Raw genomic sequence first — 27299 nt, forward strand, 5'->3', positions numbered from 1 at the left:
GTTCCTGTGACCACCTTTACATATTGGAATTTAATTTCTGAGCTGCTTGCCCAGAGGCATGCAGACCCTCAGGTTGAGGAGACAGTTGCACTGGGTGAGGCTGCCTTGCGCGACTCCCTTAAATCTACCTCAAAACCGTCCTCAGAAAAATCTGAAGCCTCTGATTTCTCAGATGCAGAGAATGATGGCCTGTTAGAGGTCCTTGTACATGGTGATCTGCCACCACTTCCACCTGTTGACATGATCAGCAGGTCCCAGGATGGCAGCCCGCCACTCCCTGTGCCTCCATGGCCAATTGGGGATTCATATAAGCCTTTAGACCCCAGCCTTTCTGATTCTCAAGAGGTCAACTGGAAACAACCAACATAACAAGCCTCTAGATGTCACCCTAACCCTGCTGCAGCACCGGTCGCTATTAGGCCATCCCCTGACTATGATGATGCACTCAGCGTCTGCTCTCAACCTTCTAGCACATTAGTGGAGTTAGAGCAGAGAAAAGCAGATCTTTTAAAACAGATACAGCTAGAAAAAAATGCCAAGATCTTTCAATTCAATTGCAGGCCCTCCGAGCTACACAGTTTCATAGTGTCCCTGAGATGGAGCCTGCCTCCAGCATGCCTTGTAGTGCGCTTAAAATGGTGCCTGCCTCTGGCAGCCAGCCTAAAATGGCTTTCCCAGTCACAGAGGCCTTTACTCCCCCACGGGATGTTGAAGAGGGCACTGAACCACAAGCTGTTAGGATACACACACCTCTCACCGTGACAGCCTTAAAAGAGTTAAAGGCCGCAGTCTCTCAATATGGCCCGACTGCCGCCTACACCCTGGCAGTTCTAGATTCTTTGACTCAGGGTTGGATTATTCCTAATGAGTGGAAAGACTTAGCAAAAGCCACCCTCTCTGGAGGCAATTATCTATTATGGAGATCTGAATTTTTTGATCAATGCGAGGACGTAGCCAGAGACAACGCCACACGGCTTAGCCCCTGGACCCTTGCTATGCTTACAGGAACAGGAGATTTTGCCACAAAAGAGACCCAAATGCAGTTCAATTCGGGCCTCTTTGCCCAGATTAATATGGCAGCCATTAGAGCATGGAAACGGCTCCCCTCAGGAGGCGAGCCTACTTTATCTCTCACCCAAATAAAACAAAAGCCTGAGGAGCCCTTTTCAGACTTTGTCGATCGCCTGTTACAGGCGGCAGAGCGTCTTTTCGGCTCCACAGAAACAAACTCTGCCCTGGTTAAACAATTGGCTTATGAAAATGCAACCTCAGATTGTCAGGCTGCAATTTGACCACATCGCAAAAAAGAGGACTTATTGGGTTATATACGCTTATGTACAGATATTGGGCCAGTTTATCAAGGCCTAGCCATGGCTACAACACAACAAGGTTGCATAGTTACACAACCCCTTTCTCGTTCTAAAAAAGATGCCACTTGTTTCAAATGTGGCCAAAGTGGCCACACGGCTCGTGATTGCAAAAGAAAAAATCAAAATCAGTCCTCTACAAAAAACCCAGGGCTGTGTCCTAGATGTAAGCGAGGAGACCACTGGGCTAATGAGTGCAAGTCCAAAAGAGATGCTCACAGTAACCCTCTCTCCCCACAGGGAAACGGGTTACGGGGCCGGCCCCAGGCCCCCAATTCCGGACAAACCCGTGGGGCTCCAAGGTTTGTCCCAGCAAAAAACCATCCATTTCAGACCTCTTCAGGGCAACCCCAGGGAGTGCAGGGTTGGACCTCTGTTCCACCTCCAGCACAGTTTTAACCCCTGACATGGGTGTTCAGATCATACCCTCAGGAATCTATGGGCCCCCTCCCCCCAGAAGTTTTGGACTTATCATTGGACGTAGTAGCACTACGCTTAAAGGATTACAAGTTCTGCCCGGGATAGTAGATAGTGATTACACAGGAGAAATAAAGGTCATGGTTTCTCCCCTTGTCGGTGTCATACCAGTTAGGACAGGGCAATGCCTTGCTCAATTGCTGCTATTGCCATTGGCTCAAACATCTAACAAATGCATAACTCCCTATAGGAGGAACTCCTTTCCTGGAGCTTCAGATGTATATTGGGCACAACGTATCTCCAAACAAAAGCCCCTCATGACTCTGTCTTTAGATGGAAAAAGTTTTCAGGCCTCATTGATACAGGCGCAGATGTTTCCATTATCAGAAAGGAGGAATGGCCTACTGCCTGGCCTTTAGAAACAACCTTAACACACCTCCAAGGGATTGGACACTCAAAAAATCCACAACGCAGTTCCAAACAACTGGTTTGGAGAGACCAAGAAGGTAATCAGGGACACTTACAACCTTATGTCATAGAGAGTCTGCCTCTTAATTTATGGGGTAGGGACTTACTCTCTCAAATGGGATTAATTATGGGAAGCCCTAATAATGTTGTCACAATACAAATGCTTAGTAAGGGCTACCTGCCAAAACAGGGCTTAGGAAAAAATAACATGGGCATTACTGATCCCATCATTCCCATCCCTAACAATGCTAAAGTTGGGTTAGGCCATTTTTCTTAGGGGCCATTGACGCTCCTACGATCCATGCTACACGAATTACATGGCTATCAGATGAGCCGGTATGGGTCGATCAGTGGCCCCTTAACTCTGAAAAGCTTGCAGCCGCATGGCAGCTGGTGCAGGACCAGTTAGATGCAGGCCACATTGTTCTTAGTAATTCCCCTTGGAACACACCTATCTTTGTTATCCGGAAAAGGTCAGGAAAGTGGAGGCTGCTACAAGACCTTAGGGCAATAAATAAGACAATGGTCTTAATGGGGCCTCTACAGCCTGGCCTCACCTCACCCAGTGCCATTCCTTTAGGATTTTTTAAAATTGTCATAGATCTTAAAGATTGCTTTTTCTCTATTCCTTTACATCCAAAGGACCAAAAGCGTTTTGCCTTCAGTCTCCCATCAATTAATTTTAAAGCCCCTATGCAGAGATTTCAATGGAGAGTTTTGCCACAAGGTATGGCCAACTCCCCCACACTATGCCAGTCTTTTGTAGCCACTGCAATACAGTCAGTCAGAGATCATTGGCCACATATCTATATTATTCATTACATGGACCATATCCTCTTGGCAGGAGATGATCAAAACCAAACCCTAAGGTGCTACCAGGACTTACAGGTTGCCTTACAAGAGGCTGGACTTCAAATAGCCCCTGATAAAGTACAGCTTACTGATCCATATACATACTTGGGTTTTCAATTATGTGGCACTCAAATACTCTCTTTAAGGCCCCAACTGAGGCTTGATGGCCTCAGAACACTTCATGACTTCCAAAAACTATTGGGAGATATTAATTGGCTCATACCATTTTTAAAACTAACTAAACATGATTTACAGCCCCTTTATGCGCTGCTTCGGGGAGACATAGATCCAACTTCCCACCGAGAGCTTACACCTGATGCCAGGAGAGCGCTCAGTAAAGTAGAAGAGGCTATTGCTCAACAAACTGTTTCCTTTATGGACTACAATGAGCCTTTACAGTTTCTCATTTTTAATACAAAGCTTTGCCCTACAGCAGTGTTCTGGCAACAAGCTCCCCTCATGTGGGTCCATTTACCAGTCTCTCCAAAAAGAACACTTTTGCCTTATTTCCAAGCTGTCTCGGACCTAATAATCCAGGGTAGAAAGCAGGGAAAATGTTACTTTGGCAAAGAACCAGACATTATCATTCAACCTTTTACAAAAGACCAAATAGATTGGCTACTTCAGAGTACGGAAGTATGGCCTATTGCCTTAGCTTCCTATTCAGGGACTATTGACAATCATTACCCTCCAAATAAGCTAGTTGACTTTGCTAATCGTGACTCATTTATATTCCCTAAAGTCACAGCTTCACAACCCCTTCCGGGTGCCCTGGTTTTATTCACTGATGGCTCATCCTCCGGAAGGGCTGCTTATGTATCTCAAGACAATGTTTCTACCCTCCAGGCAGCTACTTCCTCTGCACAATTAGCAGAGTTAGAAGCTATTCTTGCAGTTTTTGCTGCTTGCTCTGACCAACCATTTAATTTGTATACTGACAGTGCTTATCTTGCCCAGTCTGTTCCATTATTAGAGACTGTTGCTACTATATGTCATGCTTCCCCAGCTGCAAATCTGTTCAAACAATTACAATGCTTCATACGGCTTTGCCATCATAAGTTCTTTATCGGTCATCTGCGAGCTCATTCCAACCTCCCAGGGCCTCTTGCCCAAGGAAATCATTTGGCTGATGTTGCTGTACGAGCACAGGTTTTTATGGCTCAGGACTCCAAGGTGTCTGAGGCCCAACAAGCCCAACAGCTACACCACCTCAATGCTCACACCCTCCGCCTTCTCTACAAAATTACCCATGAGCAAGCCAGACAAATTGTAAAAAATTGTCCATCTTGTGCTATCCACTCACCTGTTCAACACCTAGGAGTCAACCCTAGAGGTTTAATTCCTAACGCCTAATGGCAAATGGATGTTACCCATTTCAATGAGTTTGGCAATCTAAAATATGTACATGTCATTATTGACACTTATAGTGGCTTCATTTTTGCCACTCTCTAGACTGGAGAAGCTGCTAAACACATTATAGCCCATATGCTGTCAGCCTTCTCAGTTCTGGGATGTCCTCAACAGCTCAAGACCGATTATGGCCCTGGCTATACCAGTACGTCCTTTGCTCAATTTTGTAAAAGCCTTAATATCCTCCACACTACAGGTATACCTTATAATCCTCAGGGACAAGGCATTGTTGAACGTGCGCATCATTCTCTTAAATTCACCATAGATAAAATAAAAAGGGAGACATGGTACCCCACCCAGGGGTCCCCTAGAAATGTCCTTTCACATGCTCTTTTTATTTAATCCCCGTTTCCCCTCCAGGAGTTCTGAACTTGTTGATCTGCAGGCCGGATCACTCTCCTCAGGGACATATAGCACCCCCTTCCTTTCCTATCCATCAGTTTCAAGGACACACCCCTGGTCAGGACTAGCAGATAGATTTTACACACATGCCCCACTACAAAACTCTCAAATATCTTCTCATCTTTGTTTGTATCTTTTCAGGACGAATAGAAGCCTTTCCCACAACCAGGGAAAATGCTGATGTAGTTACCAAAGTCATATTACAAGAAATCATTCCAAGGTTTGGTCTACCTCAGAGTATTCAGTCAGATAATGGTCCTACCTTTATTTCTCATATCACTCAACAGGTATCCTCAAGCTTGCACATCACCTGGCACTTACACATCCCATACCATCCACAGTCCTCAGGATAAGTATAAAAGGCAAATGGCCTCATAAAGACACATCTTACAAGCTCACTTTAGAACTACCCCAACGTTGGCCTCAACTTTTGCCCTTAGCCTTAGCCAAGCTCAGGGCACTTCCCCAGGATCCTACCTTCTTAAGTCCTTTTGAACTTATGTATGGCAAGCCATTCTTACTCCACAATCTTCCTACTCCCCAAAATCTCCCTCCCCTTGCTGACTATGTCCCAGTCGTTTCCTTCCTCTGACATTTGTTGGGACAACATGCTGATCTCTGCCTTCCACAACCCTCTGGAGAGGCAAAACCAGATCCTTCCATCTCCCCAGGAGATCTAATTTATCTCAAATGCTCTAAATCCACAGGACTACAGCCAAGGTGGAGTGGCCCCTATCTGGTCTACTTGGCTACCCCTATAGCAGTCAAAGTTGCTGGACTCCCATCCTGGTTTTGGGGTGCCCTCCCAGCCCTAAATCTGATCATTCTGAGTGGTCATCTCATCTTCTGTCACCTACCCATCTCTGTTTCATGAAGGCCTCACAGCCACAGTTCACAGGCTAAGTCATGTTTTGTTATCCAATTTGGTTCCTAATTTCTTATGTTCTATTAATTATCATTTTTACAGCAGGACTCTTAACAGTCTTTCCTAAAGATTCCCACATCATGCGTAAGATCATCTTCATAATGTTCTATGTGACAACTATCTTAGTTCTTTCTACCCTCAGCTGTTTGGTTAAACATGACATCCCTGAAGGTCTAGGCTCTTACCTTCCCTATACTGGTACAGCCATGACTTTCCCCACTCCCTCTATTTTTTCCAGTTCAACTCCTGGACCAGAGACAAGTCTTACCCACCTACCCTCTTAACTTTTATTCCTTCAGATGGGGGAATAATCACCTCTCATAACTTCACTCCTCTTAACCCCACACTTATTTTTCAGAATTCTACCTCACCATGACAATGATTCTACCTCAACGTGGTCCTGATAAAATAACATATCTAAATCAAAGGCACCTTTCTTTCTACCTCACGTGGGTCCTTAAATATGATAGCACCATGCCTCCTCATAGCATCTTGTCCTTTTTTTTCCAGTCTAACATACAGGCATTCACCAGTGATAAAGTTTTCCTGGCTAAAACATCTGACACCAGCTTCACATGGCCATCAACCTTCATCCCATCAACACTCCTAAACCCCAGTATAGCACCCCATTCCAGCAGGAATCAGTAAAAGAAAGAAAACCTTCACCCTTTTTCCTAATAATCAAAAGATGGGACTGAAAAGATTTTGGCCCAGATAGGGACACAGTAGCCAGTAAAGCCTTGGAGGCAGATCCAAGGAGCTCTATCTTCCCCTCCCCTAGTAGTTTGCCTGTGGCTCTATCTTCCCCACTCCTAGGAATTTGCCTGTGGCATGAACCAATGGGCTACCTGTGCATCCCTAATCCCCGTTAGGCACCACCCCAAATCTAAGCTACATGTATGCCCCCACACCGCATGTCTGCCAGAGAAAAAGTCAGACTTCAGTGGTTGGGGGGGTTGTTTTTCTCTCTCTACATTCTCAGAATAAAGGCCTCTTTTATTTTATACTCCTCATCTTTTGGACGTGCCACAATCTTATCAGTTGGCAGAATCAACAAACACATACTTTCAAATAATCACCCTGCAGATTATGCATTGTTTGCAAAATGGAAAAAAGCCTGATATTGGAGAACTTTGGAATAATAATGATTAAAAGGTACTCAAATTGAACATCATTTATAAAGAAATGAAATGATAGTATTTGTTCATAATATGACAAAAAGAAAATATACAACATTCTCTGTGGATTTTTTCTGCCCAATAATGATTAATGTGAACCATTAAGACACAGTGTGACATGCATAGGTTGGTCTCTTTAAGTATTTCCTTTATATATAGGGCAAAAAAGTGAAAAGAACTATTTTAGATCAAATAAAGCTAGAGATATAATCTATCCAACACAGAAAATGACTTTTGAATGGATAAAATATGACAGAAGGAGCTGAGAAATTATATAGGTATATTGACTATATTGACCCCCCAGCCAAGTTTCCTAATGTGTCACAGGTTTCATTTAACATTATTTTCCCTCTTTGTTGCTACTTCCACTTCCATGTATATCATTACTAAACTATGAAGTGTATAGTATGTGTAAACTATAAAATCTAAGACTGCATGGGGCTCAGGTCTCCCAAAGATTGAATTAATTTTCTGGTTGTATAGCCATACTTAGGCTATCACCTGAATTTTGCCTGTCGTATAAAAATAGACTTCAACTGAGTGATTAAAACAATAATTATAGATATCTAAGTTTTGGCTCTAAAAATTTAAAAGCATCAGTTTTTGGCTTATCAGTTATTATATGGCCAATGTATACTCCTATATCAGGAAGATGAAGCAATTGTCCTGAAATCTTTTGAGACAGTTACCTTAGTCATTAGAAATCCTCCTCTGGTTCTCATTTAACTCTAATTACATTTCCAAAACAAGGCCACTAATAATGTAACATTTATGTCTCAGTTTGTAAAATATTAATTTAGGGAAGTAAGCTGAGCATTCAGTTCATAAAGGCTATGTCACTGGTTTGCAATAAATTGTTTACAATAAAAACCTTTATGCTCTCCATGCAGGCATATGCCCAACAGTGATCAGAATATTCTAGCTTTCAAATTTGTGATAGAACAGATCAACAATAATTCTCATCTTTTAACAAACATATCTCTAGGATATGAGTTTCATAATTTCCTTTATAGTTACTGGAGGATGCTGGAGAGTTCTATCATTTTGCTCACATGACAGAGTGGCATGCCTAATTACTCCTGTAGGAGAAAAAGCAAGTCTGTAGCAGTACTAACAGGAACATCATGGGAAGCTTCTGCTCAAGTTGGCAACCTGCTGGAGCTCTACAAGTTTCCACAGGTGAGGATGAGTGAGATTAGGAAAATAAAATGAAGTATTGCATGGGGACATTCTGAGATGATTAAATAGGCTGGAAGAAGGATCCTGGTTAAAATACATCTTACCACTGTGAAATTTCAATACATAAGTTCAGAGAGACTTAGTGATTTGCTCAGAAGTTGTTTTTTCTACAGAAAATAGGGAGAGAAAGAAACAAAAATGTTTCCTAAAAATTTGTACCTCACAAGAAAGCTTTAGTAACGGAGATGAATAGAAAGACTGGATCAATAGTATCTCTGTCTATGCCTTTCTCAGTTATTTAGTTTCTTCAGGTTTGAGCTTGTGCCTTGTCAACCCTTTCCTTATATTCCTTTCAATTTCCTTTCCCTTTAGGTAACATTTGGGTTTTTTGATCCTGTGCTAAGAGACAATGGACAGTTTCCTTCTATCTATCAGGCAGCCCCGAAGGACACATCTCTGGATCTTGTTATGGTTGTGTTGATGCTTCATTTCAGATGGACCAGGGTAGGACTGGTCATTATGAAAGGTCATAAAAGACATCAGTTCTCTCAGATGTGACAGGAGAGATGGACAAAAACAAAATCTGTGTAGCATTTGTGAAAATGGTCACAATTCATCTTGTATTGTATATAGCATTTGCAAAGGAGTACATTATTTTGACCAAAGAAATATCACAAGTGAATGTGGTGATCATTTACCATGACACTGATTTCCTAAATGATGTCAACTATGACACAGAGCAGTACTTAGTAACAAGAAAAGTCTGAGTGACCAACTCACAGTGGCATGCTGATATGACTGTGAAAAATTTCATCCTTAATTTGTTACATGGAACTCATTTTTTCTAACCATCAGGAAGAAATTTCTGTTTTCAAAACTTTTGTCCAAGAAGCCAACCATTTCAATTACCAAGAAGACTTTTATCTCTCTAGCTTTTGGTTCAATAATTTCTATTGTTCATTTTCCAATGCAGACTGTTCATTGAAGGACTGCACACCCAATGCTTCTCTGATGTGGCTCCCTATGTATCATTTTGACACAACTATGACTTATTGGAGTCACAATATACACAATTCAGTGTATGCTGTAGCCAATGCCCTCCATGAGATGCTTCTTCAACAAGCACAAATATCATTGATGGAAAACAAGAATTTGACAGTGCATTCCCTGGCAGGTAAATCATCTTTTCTGTAATTGCACACAATATATTCAAGGTATCTGAGAATTTTAGAAAACATTATCCAAAAGTGCAAGTGATTCCATACCAGGTCATGCTAAGGAGATAAATCTTGAATTTTTATAAGTGGGCACTTAGCAAGAAAGCACCAGCATAGAAAAAACCAATATGAGAGCAGATCATTGCTTTTCTGTAAAGCATGAATATGTCTATTCAGATAATATACATATTATAAAAGTCTAAATATTTTCCATAATCTTCCTACTATAAAACAATCTTTGTATTCTTGAATTTAAATGGTGTTAAACTCTATATTAAATATATTATCTTGCATTTCTCACTTCATGCTGCAGTGGTTTTTACTTGTGAAAACTTCATATTGTAACTACAAGCTGTGGGAACATGAGATCTAAAAATAATGAAATGTCTTAAACTTATTGTGTAACTTGCATGAAAATTTTGTTTAAGTTAGTTTGGATAAAATTTTTCTCATGATTTATTGACTTTTTAGGAAAAATGAGATATTTTGTCTTCCATGACACTTCATTTATTCTACAGGCATTTATTCACAGGTATTCTTTATTAAATGCCTGTGTCAATGTTGCATTATGTAATAAAAATTGAAGATAATTAGGACCTTTCCCTATTTCATTTGTGTCTTAATAATGAAGTCCTTTTCAGCAGAGGGTGATTTATCTTTTAGCTCAATGCAATTTTGAAGAACATTCCATTTAACAATCTTGCTGGAAACCAAGTGAATTTGAATGACAGAAGCAAAGTGGATGTACAGTATGACATTCTCAACTTTTGGAATTTTTCAGAAGGCCTTAGACTTAAGGTCAAGTTTGGAACATTTATCCCATATGTCCAACATGGCCAACAATTGTCTTTATCTTATGATATGATTGAGTGGGTCACAGCAATTACAGAGGTATAATTGGATAAAATTGTACAGCACTTCAGTAACAACAAATAACCAAAATATTGCTCTAGGTTTTGCACACCAAATTTTATGTAATAGGAAACTATGGCATTTACAAATCTCAATTTCAATTTTATCAATTTTCTCCTTTACTTTTAGCTTTCCAATGAATTGGAAAGCAGCACATTTACTTATATTTTGTAAATGGTTATAAATTCATTTTATATTATGAAATATGGTGCTTACAAATATATATATATATATATATATATATATATATATATATAAAACACTGTATACATAAAAATTGTTTTTCCTTCCAGTTCTAAAGGACTGATACATTTCTAAGAACTCAGCAACCTATATTTTTTCCTCAGATGCCCCACTCTGTATGCAGTGAAAGTTGTCATTTTGGATTCAGGAAGACCTCTTAGGAGGAAAAGCCTGCCTGCTGTTTTTATTGCACCCCTTGCCCAGAGAATGAAATCTCCAATCACACTGGTAAGAGTTGGTCATAACATTCATTTCATATTCACCCCATCCATCCAGGAAATGGAAAAAGACTTCCAGAGGACATCGATGACAAAGTTATTTCTTCTGTTAGGTGGAAATTTATTTCTTTAATTTAGTACATTCTCTATACCTCTCTATGTATATACTCATAGATTCATTTTTTTTCTTTTGTATATCCTTTTTCTTTTAACATTTGTGAGAACTGGACCAAGTGTTTCCCTCACCCTTAGCCTATCTCCATATCTTTTATTGTTGTTGTTGTTATTTTGAGACAAATCTTGCAATTTTTGACCTATCCATCTCAGATTACTGTGTAGCTGGGATTACAGGTGCATAAAACACTCCCAAGTTATTCTCAGTTGCTTTCCTAGATCTACTGAAAATATTATTTTGTCATGAGAATGATTCTCCCACCATATCACCTGTGAGTTCCATCTGCACCATAAAGCTTAACACATAAAATTATTTAAAAAAAAAAAAAAACAGTTGTGGCATCCGCCTCCCTGTGTGTCTGGAGGACTGGATTTCTCAGCAAGCAGGTGAGCATCAGGAGTTCCAGAGGCTTGCAGCCTGCGGTAAATGCCCAGAGCACTCTGCCCAAAGCCCAGACTGTTAGGGACCCTCCAGGCTTCTGGGTGCAGTGAAGCGGCTAAGTGGATCTGAGGCGCCGACATCCGCCTCCCCAATCCAGCTGCACTTGGAGAAGTGTGGAGTTTTGAGCAAGCAGGCTGGGGCACAGTGTCCTTGGAGCCCAGCTAATCTGGAACTACAGAGTTCTAAACAGGCAGAAGAGGGCCACTGGTTGCAGAGGCCCAGCAGCCAGGGGGAACTGAGTGCCAAAGTCCCAGGAGCTGTGAACATAGAAGCAGATTTCCAATAGACCCTGAGGAAGCTTTCAAATAACACTTGAAACATATATATATATAGGAAAATGACAAAATGAAAGACCAAATTACAACCTCAAACGTCCAGCCCATCTCAAGAAACCCTAGGAGTGATGTATATAGAACAAAATGTATGCCATACACCTCAAATATTGGACTTAATAGCTACTGAAATAAACAAGCAACTCCAGGAAGCTTTATAGGAATTCAAACTCGAAATAATCTCCCAGGTAAAAGAAGAAATGATAAAAGAAATGAAAGAGATTCTGAATATATCTAAAGAAATCACAATTAAAAATTGGAGAAAATAAACAAAAAGATAGAATACCTGGATGAGCAATATAAGAAACAAACAGAATACACAAAGCAGATGCACAGAGATATACAGGAAATAAAAAAAAAACACCACTGAAAGCTGTAAAAACCACCTCAATGAAAGTGAAGATAGAATTTCAGACCTTGAAGACAGGATTGCAGCTAGTAAACAGGAAAGGAAAGATATTTTTAAAATAACAAGGAATCAGGAAATAATTCAACAACTGCAAGATGATGCAAAGAAAAACAACATAAGATTGATAGGGATTAATGAAAAAAAGGGAACAACATAAAGGATGTCAAGAGGATATTTAGAGAAGTAATAGCTGAAATTTTCCCAAGCATGAGATCAGAAACCGACATCAGGTTCAATGAATCCTATAGAACTCCAAATAGTCATAATCAAAATAAAACTACACTCAGACATATAATAATCACCATCCCAGAAATCCAACACTATAATAGATTATTAAAAGCTGTCAGAGAGAAAAAACAGATCACTTATAAAGGAAAACCTATCAGAATCACAGCAGACTTCTCAGCACAAACAATAAAGTCAAGAAGAACATGGGGTGAAGTATTCCAGATCCTAAAGCAAAAGGATTTCCAACGTAGACTGATGTACCCTGCAAAACTATCATTCAAAATTGATGGTGAAATACAATACTTCCATGACAAAGAACAGCTGAAGAACTTCATGAACACCAAGCCAACCCTGCAAAAAATATTGAGAGACAGTTTAGATACACAAAGGAAAAAACACTAAGCAAGGATTTTTGGGGAGAACATGGCAGACAGACAACAGCAACTACCGGAGGCTCTCTGAAAGGCTCGACTCAGAGGCCAGGAATGATGCGGACTAAGGAGACATGAACCAGTAGAGATATGCTCTGCTGACTCAGGAACGAACTGGGCTGAGAGAAACCAACTTAGAATACAGTCCTGGCGCTAAAATAGGAACAGAAAAGACTCGGTGTGGAGGCTCGACCCTGCGCCATTAGAAACCGTGATTTGGGTTTCCCGCCGCCTGGCAGCTGGCTGCCTCCACAAGCGGCTTGGCAAGGAGAGACATGCAGAAGCTCTGGGAATGGGAGTCTGCGAATGGAGTAGACAACAGGGTGGACAAGGAGGCATACACGAAAACTGACTGGTGGTGAGGTGAGTGAGAGAAACTGACCCCCTACCACAGTCTGACTCCAGCGGAGGACTTTCTGGGCTCGGGCAGTCCTGTAAGAGCAGGGCGTGGTGGCGACTCAGACACACATTCCCCTCTCAGACAGGATTGGTGAAAAGTGCCTGGCCTGCATGACACTGCGGGCGGACTTGGTAATCTGGCCTAACCCAGATCCCAGAGCCTGACAGTGGCCTGGAGGGGCGACTGACTCCCGCATAGGCTGCCTCCTCCACAACTCCCTGGTGCACAGCGGTGGGCGGGAATATCTAGCCAGCGCAATTTGATCAGGCGGTGGCTGACAGGCAGGGAAGCCGGACCTCTAATGTAAGCTTGCATTTTATAAGGAACAGAAAATATGGGGAAGGGAAGCAACAAGAAAGGCTCCTCGGTCCCCAATTCTGAGAAACAGGCAATAGTGGACACCGCACCAATATACATTAAGCGCCATATAGAGAACCTCATAGACCAATTCAGGAATGAAGTTATCAACGACCTGAAGCTAGAAGTATGCAGAATAGTTAGAGAAATGCTAAGCACCACCCAGGAAAAAACAGATGGTGGAATGGAAGAACAGAAAAAGAGGGGAGAATTGCTTGATGGAGAAAACAGAGAAAGCATTGAGTATGTGAAGCAGGTTCAAAGGGACTATCAAGAAATTAAGAAGTCTATCCACGACTGGCATAACAGCTTGAAAGAAACTAAGGACAGACTATCTGATCTGGAGGGCAGACTTGTAATATGGGAGAATGAAATGAAAAACTTCTTAAAAATAACAAAGAAACAAACAGCAATAATACAAAGACAAGAAGATGATAAGAGGAGCCATAACTTAAGGATTAAGAACATAAAAGAAGAAGTAGGGACACAAACAAGTGAACTACAAAAGCTACTCACAGAAATAATCCAGGAGAATTTTCCTAATTTAGCAAAAGGTAAAGATACTCAGATGTATGAGGCATACAGGACCCCAGCTACCTACAACCCTAACAGAGAAACACCCAGGCATATAATAATAAAAATTCCAGAAATTCAATACAAGAACAGAATATTAAAAGCTGTCAGAGACAAGAAACAGACCACTTACAAGGGAACACCCATCAGAATTACAACAGATTTCTCTGCACAAACCATCAAATCACGAAGAGCATGGGGGGAAATAATTCAAGCTTTGAAAGATAATAATCTCCAGCCAAGATTGAGATATCCTGCACAACTGTCCCTGGAAATTGATGGAAAAACGAGGTGCTTCCAGGATAAAGAGGAACTGGGGGAATTTGCAACCACTAATTCAACCCTACAGAAAGTATTGCAGGATATTCTAAAAAAAGAAAAATACAAAGAACCCAGAAATAGTGGCGGGGAGGCCACAACAAATGGAGCAGAGAACAAAATGAAGAAGACAAACTGACAGAAAAAGAGCTCAACAGAAATGAGACAGAGAAGATTGGATGATAGGAACAGCTATTTTGGAGAAAATGACATCTTAATAGGTAATACTGATTTAGTATCATCTTGTTTTGAAGTCTCATCAAGCTTTTGTTCTTCTGTCTCCAATGGTCTAAACAGGTTGTATCTTATTGGATTTTATTATGTACGATAGCATAAGCAAAAACCTTTTAAAGACAAGGAGATTATACAGAAACCATTGTTCATTTTCTGTTAGTCAATTCTAAATACTCTATAATGCTGTCATTCTCTTAAATGGTTTTACATTGTTTTGATATACTTAATGCTACAATATATGAAGTTGTACTCAAGGACTTCAAGGAAAGAGACAATATGGTAACTACTTTTGGGTCGGAATTATCTGGTGGTGAAACACTATTCTGCTTAAATGGTTATGTTTTGATCTGCCCTGTTTCGCTGTTATGCCCTCTTTTTTCTCAATCTCCACTCCATTATTTACTTTTTTTATTTTTATCCATTTAATTAAAGGGAAAAAATAGCAGGATATAATATAGTAACCCACTTTGACTTTCTATTATCTCGATTTGAAGCCCTGTATTACTCTCACCATCTTGTTTTTGAGTGATGTTCCCCTATTCTGTTTTGCTGGATAGTATCAGGTTTGAAAGTTTAGGCATCAGCTGAGAAGATAATGAGATTCATTATAACGCCCATTCTCATTGACTTTTATCTACTTTTGAAGACCTACAATGTCTCCAATGTTTTGGTTTTGTCGGTTTTGTTCTTTACTGTTTTGTTCAATTGTATTATAACTAATGATATAGGCAATTCTATTAGAGATAGCGGGAGGCATTATGGTAACCATTGTTGATCACCTTGTATTATGTTTTTATATTATCTATTATGTCCACCCTTTTGACTTGACCAATTCTGTTCTGTTATGTCACATTTGGTTTTACTCTCTTCCAAAAAAGCAATAAGAACTGTGGGAGCACTGAAACCCAAAATGTGTAATAGTCATTGTACAAAAGAGAGGAAAAGAAAGTGCTCTAAACTATATAACTGCATGTATATTTAAGTGTATAAGATAGAAAATGATATCACAGAGTTTTATTGGGTCACTGAACAGAACTGTTTGCAGTATCATTGTTGGAATGTCAACTCTACAAGCTTTAATTTTGTGACTTGAACAATTATTTCTAAGATGGCAATATGTAATCCATTAACTAGTGATTTCCTACTGCGCATTTTTTTCTTCTATAAATCTGTATAACTTGTACCCCTTCACTGTTTTTTTTCTTTTCTCCTTAAATAAAAAAAAGAAAAAAGAAAGAAAAACACTAAGCAAAGCAGATAAGTAAACAGAACAGAAAGATAAAGATGCAACAGCAGAGAGATAACATGTCAAGAATAAGCCAGCATATAACAGTTATAACCATGTAAATGGTCTCAATGCACCAATCAGAAGAAACAGACCAGTAGAATGGATGAAGAAACAAAATCCAACCATATGCTTTTTACAGGAAACCCATCTAACCCAGAAGAATACTCACAGACTGAAAGTCAAAGGATAGAAAACAATACTGCACACAACAGGAATCAAAAAAAAAAAAAAGCAGGAGTAGCCATTCTGTTTGCAGACAACATGAACTTTAAACCAATAATGATCATAAAGGACAAAGAACGTCACTACATACTTGTTAGGGGAAAACTCCAAGAGGAAGAGATAACTATCTTAAATACATATGCACCAAACTCCAGAGCACCCAGTTATAGAAAACAACTATTAACAGAAATGAAAACTCAAATTATCAGTAACACAATTGTAACAGGAGACCTTAACGCCTTTGACACCGAGGGACAGATCAACCCAACAGAAAATAAGCAAAGAAATAACAGAACTGAATAACATCTGTAAACAAATGGACTTGATAGACATATACAGAATGTTCCACCCAACAACATCAGAATACATATTCTTCTCAGCAGTACATTGGTCGTTCTCTAAAATAGACCATATGTTAGCTCACAGAACATATTTAAACAAATGCAAAGGTGTTTAAATCATCCTTTGCATGTTATCAGATCATAGTGCTTTGAAATTAGAAATTAATGATAAAAGATACTGCAAAAATCCCACAAACACATGGAAACTGAGTAACACACTATTGAGTAATCAGTGGGTCACAGAGGAAATTAAAGAAGAAATTAAACAATACCTACAAGAAAATGAAAATACAGACACAACTTATCAGAATCTCTGGGATGCAATGAAAGTCATCCTCAGAGGAAAATTTATTGCACTGAGTTCCCACATCATGAAAGCAGAACGAATACAAATAAATAAACTGATGCTACACCTCAAACAGCTAGAAAGAGAAGAGCAAGTCAAGCCCAAAGCCAAAAGAAGGGAGGAAATTATAAAAATTAGAGCAGAAATCAACACAATAGAGACTAAGAAAACAATCCAAAGAATCAACAAATCAAAGAATTGGTTCTTTGAAAGAATAAATAAAATTGATAAGCCCCTAGCCAACCTTATTTAAAAAGGGAAGAAAAAGCTCAAATTTATGCAATAAGAAATGAAAAAGTGAAATCACTACAAACTCTACAGAAATACAGGAAATCATCAACACCTATTTCGAAAACCTCTACTCTCAAAGGTTTGATAACACAGAAGAAATAGACAGATTCCTAGAAACATATGAAGTACCAAAGCTAGATCAAGAGGATGTAAAACTGCTGAATAACCCAATCTCTATGAATGAAATTGAAAAGGTAATTAAGTCCTTACCTACAAAGAAGAGCCCAGGCCCAGATAGATTCACTGCAGAATTCTACAAGAAATACAAAGAAGACCTAATGCCAACACTTCTCAAACTATTCAATGAAATTTAAAGGGTAGCAATCCTTCCTAAGTCATTCCTGGAAGCAAATATTACTCTAGTACCAAAACCTGAGAAAGACCCAACTAAAAAAGAGAACTATAGACCAATCTCCCTAATGAACACAGATGCAAAAATCCTCAATAAAATATTGGCAAAAATAATGCAGCAAATCATCAAGAAGATTATACACCATGACCAAGTGGGATTCATTCCAGGAATGCAGGGATGGTTCAACATACATAAATCAATAAATGTAATCCACCATATCAATAAAGCCAAAAGTAAGAATCACATGACCATTTCTATAGATGCAGAAAAAGCCTTCGATAAGGTCCAACATTCATTCATGATAAGAACTTTACAGAAAATTGGAATAGATGGTCTTTACCTCAATATAATAAAGGCCATTTATGACAAACCAACAGCCAGCATCATACTAAATGGCCAAAAATTGAAAGCCTTTACTTTAAAATCAGGCACAAGACAAGGATGTTCTTTATCACCACTCCTATTTAATATGGTACTAGAAGTACTAGCCAGAGCAATTAGACGAGAGAGAAATAAAAGGGTTAAAGATAGGAAAAGAAGTTAAATTATCATTGTTGCAGATGACATGATACTCTATAGAGAAGACCCCCTAAACTCCATTGAAAGAGTCATAGATATAATAAATAAATTCAGTAATGTAGCTGGATACAAAATCAATACTCAGAAATCAATAGCATTCCTATACACTGACAACAAAATCACAGAGAGGGAAATAAGAAAAACAACACTCTTCACACTAGTAAGCAAAAAAATGAATTACTTAGGAATTACTCTTATGAAAGAAGTGAAAGACCTATACAGGGAAAGTTATAACACACTGAAAAAAGAAATTGAAGATGATCTCAGAAAATAGAAAGACATCCTTTGCTGATGGATAGGAAGAACAAACATTGTTAAAATGGCCGTTCTCCCAAAGCTGTTATACAGATTCAATGCAATCCCAATAAAAATACCGTCAACATACCTTTAAATCTAGAGAAATCACTCCTAAAATTCATCTGGAACCAGAAGAAACCTAGAATAGCAAAGTCAATTCCCAACAGCAAAGGCAAGGTAGGAGGCATCACAGTCCCTGGCTTGAAGTTATACTACAAGGCAACTGTAGTAAAATCACCATGGTACTGGAACCAAAACAGAGCCAAAGATCAATGGAACAGATTAGAAGATACAACCACAACTACAAACACACTCAACCACCTTATCTTCAATAAAGGAGCCAAGCGGGTTCCCTGGAAGAATGATAGTCTCTTTAATAAATGGTGTTGGAAAAACTGGCTGTCCATTTGCCAAAAACTAAAGCTAGACCCATGACTATCACCATGTAGTAAATTAAAATCTAAATGAATCAAACATCTAAATATTAAAACAGAAATACTACATCTATTGGAAGAAAAATTGGGTAAAAACCTTGAAGATATAGGGGTAGGTAGACAATTCATGAACAGGACTCAAACTGCACGGGAAATACTTCCCAGAATCAATAACTGTGACCACCTCTTATTAAAAAGTTTCTGCATGTCAAAAGAAATTTCTAGCATAGTGAAAAGAAAATCCACAAACTGGGAAAAGATCTTAGTGATCTCTCCCTCAGACAAGGGACTTTTGTCTAAAACATATAAAGAATTTAAAAAACTCAGACCCACATAATTCAAAGATCCAATCAAAAAATGGGCATCTGAGATGAATACACAATTCTCAGATGAAGAAATACAAATGGAAAATAAATACATGAAAAAATGTTCATCATCATTGGTCATTAGAGAAATGCAAATTAAAACCACACTGAGATTCCATCTCATTCCTGAAAGAATGACCAAGATCAAGAAAACCAATGACAACAAATTCTGGAGAGGCTGTGGGGGAAAAGGAACTCTCCTGCACTGTTGGTGGTAGTGTACACTGGTACAACCTTTGTGGAGGTCATTCTGGAGATTTCTCAAAAAGCTGGGATTGGAAGTCCCATTTTTTCCAGCCATTCCAGTTCTAGGCATATTCCCAGAAGAACTGAAAGCATCATACCACAGTGATATATGTGCACCTATGTTTATAGCCGAACAATTTGTAATCACCCGATCTTGGAAACAACCTAAGTGTCCATCAACTGAGGAATGGATAAAAAAGTTGTGGTATTTCTATTCAAAGGAGTATTACTCAGCTATAAAAAAGGATCACATTGAGATATTTATCAATAAATGGGCGCTGCTTGAGACCATACTCATAAGTGAAATAACTCAATCTCGCATGTGTGAATACCGAATAGTTTCCCTAATGTAAGTAATGATTCAAATATATAAAAGTATGTGATAATCATGATTCCCCATTATGTGGCCTTGAAGCCTTATAAAGTTTTCACTTATTAACTGGAAAGGCTTTATTCTGGGATGCTTGATATTATTGCCTGTGATGAAATGAACAGCTATTTTGAAGAAAATAAGTCATCATAATAGCTAGTGCTGATTTACTATCATCTTGTTTTGAAGCCCCACCAAACTGTGCTCTTCTGTCTTCATTGGTTTTATCATGATGTATCTTTCTGGATTTTATTATATGTGATAGTATAAACAAAAATTTTTATAGGCAAAGAGATAATACAGAACCCTACAATGCTTTCATCCACTTGAATGGTTTTACACTGACTGATATGTTTGAAGCTATAGTGTATGAAGTTATATTCAAATATTTCAAGGAAAAAGACATTATGATAACTACTATTAAACTGGGTTATTTGGTGGTGAAGCACTAGGTTGCTGAAACTGTCATGCTTTGACCTGTATTGTTATATTGTTATGTCCTGTTTTATCTCAATCTCTTCCTTATTCATTAAAAAAATTATTTAGTTATTCTTTATGATTTTTTTAATTAAGTGGAAAAATCAAAAAAAAATTAGCAGGATATATTGTACTAACTTATTTTATTTCCTATTAACTTGATTTGAAGTTCTTTAATACTCCCACTATCTTGTTTTTACTGATTAGACTCTGTTCTGTTCTGTATGATAGTATCAATTTTGAAGGTATAGGCAACTACTTTGAAGGCAATAAGATTCACTATGATGCCCACTCTGGCTTGACTATTATCTTCTTTGGAAGTCCTGTAGTGTTTACAAGGTTTAGGTTTTGTTGGTCTTGTTCTCCACTGTTTTGTTCAACTTTATAATACCTAATGAGATAGACAATTCTTTTTAAGGAAGCAAGAGGCATTATGGTAACCATTGTTGATAACCTTGTACTCTATTTTTACATCATGTGCTATGTCTATCCTTGGTTTTGACTGACAGCTTTGTTTCACCATATTTGACTTTATTCTCTTCCAAAAAAAATAATAAGAACTAAGGAGTAATAAAACCCAAAATGTGTAAATTTTGTTGTAAAAAAGAGAGGAAAAAAAGTGCTCTAAAGTATACAACTGCAAGTGTGTTGAGGGGTGTTAAATAGATGCCCATATTAATGTTTTTGGTTGGATCATTGAACACAAGTGTTTGCAGTCTCACTGTTTGATGTCCACTTTGTATGCTTTGATACTGTGACTTGAGCAACTGTCTCTAGGATGATAATTGTAATCTATTAACTGGTGATTTCTTACTGATTTTTTTTTTGTAGTTCTGTATTAATTGTACCCTTACACTGCTGTGTTTTGTTTTGTTTTGTTTTGTTTCTCTTTTTCCTTTTAAATAAAATTTTTAAAAAAACAGTTGTGCAGGTGATTGAAACCTCCTTTTGATTACATTAAAGATGAAGATCCAGAATATTCTTACTTTTCAGGATCTAGCATTGATCTTCCAGAAAGCATGTGTTCAGAGAGATTGTGCTTGACTTGAAACAGAGATAGATTTTTAATGTGCTGCATGCCTCGAGTACACTATGCATGTTATCTCTGCTGTACCAAAAGTGACACATCATTAGGGGAAATAACATACATCTTGAATTAGAATTTTTGACACAGAGCTGCTGGATGATATGCATTCAATCTAAAAGATATAATGAGGTATTGGATCTATATTTTTAGGAGCATATCAGAGGTATTTTCATAGAAGGAGCCTCACATACACACACACTTTGGTCTGTATCTCTTTGTGCTGTTGGCTTCCATGGGCTGAACAGCTGTTCTTGTCCTGATTTTTCTTCCATACCATTTCTGTCTTTAGCCCACTGAATATGGACTAATAATCTAAGCCACAATAAAATCTCTTGTTCTAAGTTCTGCATGTGAGGTGTTTTGTAGCAGAGATGAGAAACTGTCTCATTGATTATTATACCAAAATGAAGTAAAGTGACATAACTTCTCGTTTAGGATTAGCAGAAGTGGTCCAAATGGCTAATTCCCATTTGTGTATTATTCAAAAGGATAAAAATGAAATTCTATGCCCTTAAAACAGATAATATTAGGGTGAGAATAGAGATAAGTTACAGTAAAGTTAGTGAGTCACACAACTGAAGAATTTTGAAAGACTGGAATAGTAAACATGAAAAAAAAAGCTTGATTATGCTAGACTCATCTTTCTAATTTGCATTAACAGTTGACATGTGATTTTGTTTTACAACCTACTTAAGATGACTTCAAATTTGGTTTGTGAAAGGGTTGCTGGCCCAGACCGGACACTTTAGCCAGGAAAAGCCTCAGCCGGAATTAGGGAGTTCCTGCCTCCCCCGCCCCTAGAGATTTACCTGTAACCCTATACCCCCACCCTTGAAAATTACCTCTGGTGCGAAACGTGTGCCAATGAGCTACCTGTGCATCCCTAATACCCCCTAGGTTCCACCCCAGACAGAGGCTACTTATGTGCCTCATTCCATGTGTTCCAGAGAGTGTGTTCCAGGGAGAGATCGCCGGCCCCTGGGTGGAGATGCTGCGCCCCAGGGGGGTCGGGGGTCTCTCCCTGCATTCCCGAAATAAAGGTTACTTATATTTTATACTTCTTATCTTTTCAGCCACCACCACTGGCCACTCCTTCCCCCTCTTCCCCTCCTCAGACCTAATAGTTTGAAATCTAGCAAGGCTGATAATGTAACTTATAAAACTTGGATATATATTATTTACGGAGTTTGAGTGTGTGATATATTGTATTAAGTTGTGTATACTACTGGCTTCTGAATAACAATTCTCAAATTTGTTTCTCATACAATAATTTAAAATACAAATTAACAAGCAATGTACTTGAATGACTTACCAAATATTAATGTTGAAGCAAAAGCTATTTTAGTGACTAATGCATATTTTTATTATAGCTATGTGTTGATATGAATATTCAGTTATTGAAAACCAAGTTCTGCATTTGAAATACTTTTAAAAACTAGATAATAAAAAGAAAATTGAAACAAAAATGCAAGATGAGAAACAAAATAAAAGTAATGCTTAAGAAATTAAAACACAAATAAATAACTCAACAGAACGAAAGTTGATTCTAGTAAAAAAAAAAAAAAGAATAATTGACAGCAATGAATACATTAAAAGAAGTTGACCAAGACTCATTTCAAAATCATAACTAAAATTTTTTCCATTTCTTCAGCTGCATGGAAATTTTCCTTATGAATATATAGTTTATTGTTCAATGTTCTACACCAATGTATTTGAATGTTTACTTGAAACCCACGAACTACAGGAAATAGCAAGAGTTCTAAGGAAAAATAAAACAAATTGGCCAAATACTACTAAAAATATGGATTGCTAGTTTAATACTTCTCCAAAATATTTATATGAATTACATATTAAAAGAAACTCTAAAATACTCCCAGTTATATCATCCATAGTATACACATGAAGGAATTGGTCAGCATTCTACTGACATACTTTCATGTGTATGTTCATTGTGCACAACGCATTGCAGCCAATATATTGAAACAGTCTAGGATGCCATTAGAAACTGAATAAATACATGTATCATATATGCGCATTAATGTGTTCAGTCATAAAGTAAAATGCAATTATGTCATTTTCAGAACAATAATGAACTGGAGATTCTAATGCAAATGAAATTAACCAGGCTCATTCAGAGAAGTATCACTCATTTTTCCCAGATATGTGGGATTAACACAGATGGCATAAGGTGGAAGGGAATCTGTTACTGAAGAAAGGGAAAGGAGTAGGTAGGAATGGGAGTAAGGGAAGAAAAGGCTGGGAAAACATTTTATTATATATACATAGAAAATATTACAATGAAGCCTATTATTTCCTAAAATTATTAGGCACTAATAAAATTTATTAAAAGTAACTGATATGAAGATTCAAAACTGGAAAAATGTACCAGTGGTGAAATATCAGTGCTTAAAATAGCATGCTAATGGTGATTTACTTAAACCCCTTCAGAGAAAGTAAAAAAGTGACACAATCAGTTATGTTAAGATATCTAAAGCCTATGACTTCTATAGATGATTACTCTATCATAGAGAATGATAAACTTGACTCATTTTTATGAAAACTGATACACCTTGAGGCCATAATGTAAAGTACATTTGAGACATGAGTGGAAATATTGCATACTTTCTCTCATTTGAAAAACTCAACATGTAAAACATGTAAAAACACAAAAGTAATGATGGGGGAAAGAAAAGGGAGGCAGAGTTACTGTAAACCAGCACTGAAAGTTTATCAAAAAGTGTTGACAGGATAGTTGTCTTACATGTTTTATATGTCATGTGTCCTAGGACTGTTGGGCCACTCTATATATAGCAATAAAATATATAAGGATTTATAAGACAATAAATGAATTAGAAGCTGGCACAATAAAATGAGAGTAGAGAAGGAGAAAAAGAATTAATGTGTGTTATGTACATGTACCAATTCCCAGCAGTGAATGAATGCATTATGTACTGGAAACATGCATACATTAATATTTTTAAAAAGAGACAAAGACCACATGATGCTGCTGACAGCTGACAACGTCATTACAAGAAGCTAAGTTTACAGACCACTTTTCTTTGGGAACTAAATTGGCATAATGTTTCCCAAAATGACACTAATGTTCTAAAAAGAGAATCCATAGCCAAATTCAGTCTATTAAGTATAATTTAGTGTTCTAAGTCTGTAAAAAATAGAAATGGTATCAATGAATGAAGAAAATATAATAAAGTTGAAATCCTTTCCATATCTTACAAATAAAGAAAAGCAACACCTAATAAATTAAGGATATGAAGAAACTTCATACAGTATAATTAATATTTATATGACTCTAAAATAAGCCACACATTTTGGAGTTAAATTCTGAAAGCAAATGTCACAATACAATACTCATTGTGACTGCTTCTAGCAGATATTCTACATGTCCCTGATGATACAAAACACTCAGAAAAAACATATAAAATCAATCAAGTATGAGAAAAAAGAATTATATCTGGAATAATTTTATGCAGTTTTGGTTTATAAATATAAAGCACACACACATTAATAATTGAACATTTAGTGGTTGAACATAAAAGTGAAAAGTAATCTATTGTTACAGATGAGTAATTACACACTCAAAGATGATATTACACAAATTCACACTTAATAAATCTTAAAATATTGGTGACATACTTATAAAATTAAAAAGTTTTGAAAGTACAGAACACTCTCCTGTAAAAGTCCAAAATATCTGTCTAATAATAAACCTGAAATAATTGAAGAAAGCAAATTTATGGATGGAAATGTTCAACAATGGTAGGATGTTAACATTTTACAATTTGTTCTATATAAACTATGTAATTGTTATACAAACTGCAACATGATTTTTCAAGTAAGCCTCAAACATTCATGGAGTGGGAGAACATGTCCTAATGAACAGTGTGTAAATCTCATTGTAGTACTAGGGTTTCTCAAGTGGTTATTCACTGAACATATCTGTAAACCATGAATTGACAGAGAGTAGCTAGAGACAGATATATATATTATATTGTTCTGTGAAAATATAGAGCTGTAAAGTGCAGGATTGTAAATATAACATTCCTTTGCTGGGTATCTAGAAAATCAAATGAAAATCTGGACATGTTGATGCAAAACTGGTATCCCAGGCACTCCATGAGGCTGACACAAAAGGATCACAAACTTGAGTGCAGCCTGGGAAATCCTATGATTATGATTTTTCAAAACACAAAAATTTTTGAAAGGAGAGTTACATTCAAGGTTCTTGCCTAGAAATTGAAAGAAAACTCTTTTAAATAAAAAAAAAACATGAAATAGAAACCAAAGAACACAAGTGTTTTTTTAGGAAGCCCTATGAAATTTTGTAAATGGTTGAGTGAATAGGGGAGAATTAATGAACTTCAGCTAATGACAATTTGAATTTCTCGGTAGATATGGAACAATGTGTAAAGTGCCCTGATGACCAGTATGCCACAATACAGCAAGACCATTGCCTCCAAAAGTTGGTGACTTTTCTTGCTTATGAAAACCTCATGGGGAAGATGCTGGCTGGCACAGCCCTCAGTATCACTGTCCTCACAGTTGCTGTTCTTGTGCTTTTTGTGAAGAATTGAGACACTCCCCTTGTCAAGACTAATAACCAGGCTCTCAGCTACACTCTGCTCATCTCCCTCACCTTCTGCTTCCTCTGCTCCTTGCTCTTCATTGGCCATCCCAACACAGCCACCTGCATCCTCCAGCAGACCACATTTGCAGTTGTCTTCACTGTGGCTGTTTCCAATGTTTTGACCAAAACTATTACTGTGGTTCTGGCCGTTAAGGTCACTGCTCCAGGCAGAAGGATGAGGCTGTTGCTGGTATCAAGGGCACCAAACTACATCATCCCCATCTTTACTCTGGTCCAACTCACTCTCTGTGGAGTGTGGATGGGAACAAACCCATCCTACATTGATGTATATGCACACTCTGAACCTGGCCACATCATCATCATGTGCAACAAGGGCTCCCTCATTGACTTCTATTGTGTTCTAGGATACCTGGGCTCCCCAGCCCTGGTCAGCTACATGGTGGCTTTCATAGCCAGGAACCTGCCTGACACATTCAGTGAAGCCAAGTTTCTGACATTCAGCATGCTGGTGTTCTGCAGTGTGTGGATCACATTCCTCCCTGTGTACCACAGCAGCAAGGGGAATGTGATGGTGGCCATGGAGGTCTTCTCTATCTTGGCCTCTGGTGCAGGGATGCTGGACTGCATCTTTGTCCCTAAATGCTATATTATTTTGTTAAGACCAGAGAGAAATTCTCCGCATGGGTTCAAAGATAAAACACATTCTGGAAATAAGAAATCTTATTAGTTAAAAAAAAAAAGTCATTTGTAAAGAATACTGCTTCCAGGGCAAATTTGCAACACTTTATGGGTTAGTTGTTAGATTCAAACATGTAGTCTACATCAGTAAACAACTGACTTACTTTTTCCTATAATAGTCTTGCTGTTAACAACAACTGCAAAAATAACTTTTTAAATTTGCATTAGTCTGGAAATTTCTTGTTGTATAAATTTTTCATAAAACTTTTTGTGTTTGACTATTTTACTTAGTTTTATCTTGTATTTAACTTGTCATTTTCAGTCATTTTTATGATGAAAAAAAATTTTACATCAATAAATTTCAGAATTTTCCAATGCATCCCATTACATTTTTCACTATTTAAGAATTAGTGTCCTCTAAATATTCTGATTCAACTTTATTTTGACATTTGGTTTTGAATTTCCTTTCTTACAAATCCTTGTTAGTATTTATGACACCAAATGCTCTTGCATTTAAAATGTCAATGAATTGAGTTTATGTGTTAAATTCAGGAAATTTCTGTAGGGCATTACAGTGAATTTTTAGCATGTTTTTTGAGATCTCTCTGTTTATCTTGTTTAAGTTTCATTTTCT

The 27299-nt window shown here is 37.8% G+C and overlaps 1 protein-coding gene across 1 annotated transcript; it reads left to right on the plus strand.

The window, feature by feature from the left end:
- The first annotated feature begins 665 nt into the window (after positions 1–665).
- Positions 666–26714, plus strand: LOC100719370 (uncharacterized). The gene is given in 9 exon segments (XM_063230420.1): positions 666–1238; positions 1429–1669; positions 7179–7283; positions 7927–8198; positions 8571–8730; positions 8733–8818; positions 10079–10288; positions 10654–10798; positions 25792–26714. Coding segments are annotated over 9 exon segments (2715 nt in total).
- The last annotated feature ends 585 nt before the right edge of the window (positions 26715–27299 follow it).

Source organism: Cavia porcellus, unplaced genomic scaffold (genome assembly GCF_034190915.1).
Source record: "Cavia porcellus strain 051 isolate PalLab524CR breed Dunkin Hartley unplaced genomic scaffold, mCavPor4.1 scaffold_18, whole genome shotgun sequence".
Lineage (NCBI taxonomy): Eukaryota > Metazoa > Chordata > Mammalia > Rodentia > Caviidae > Cavia > Cavia porcellus.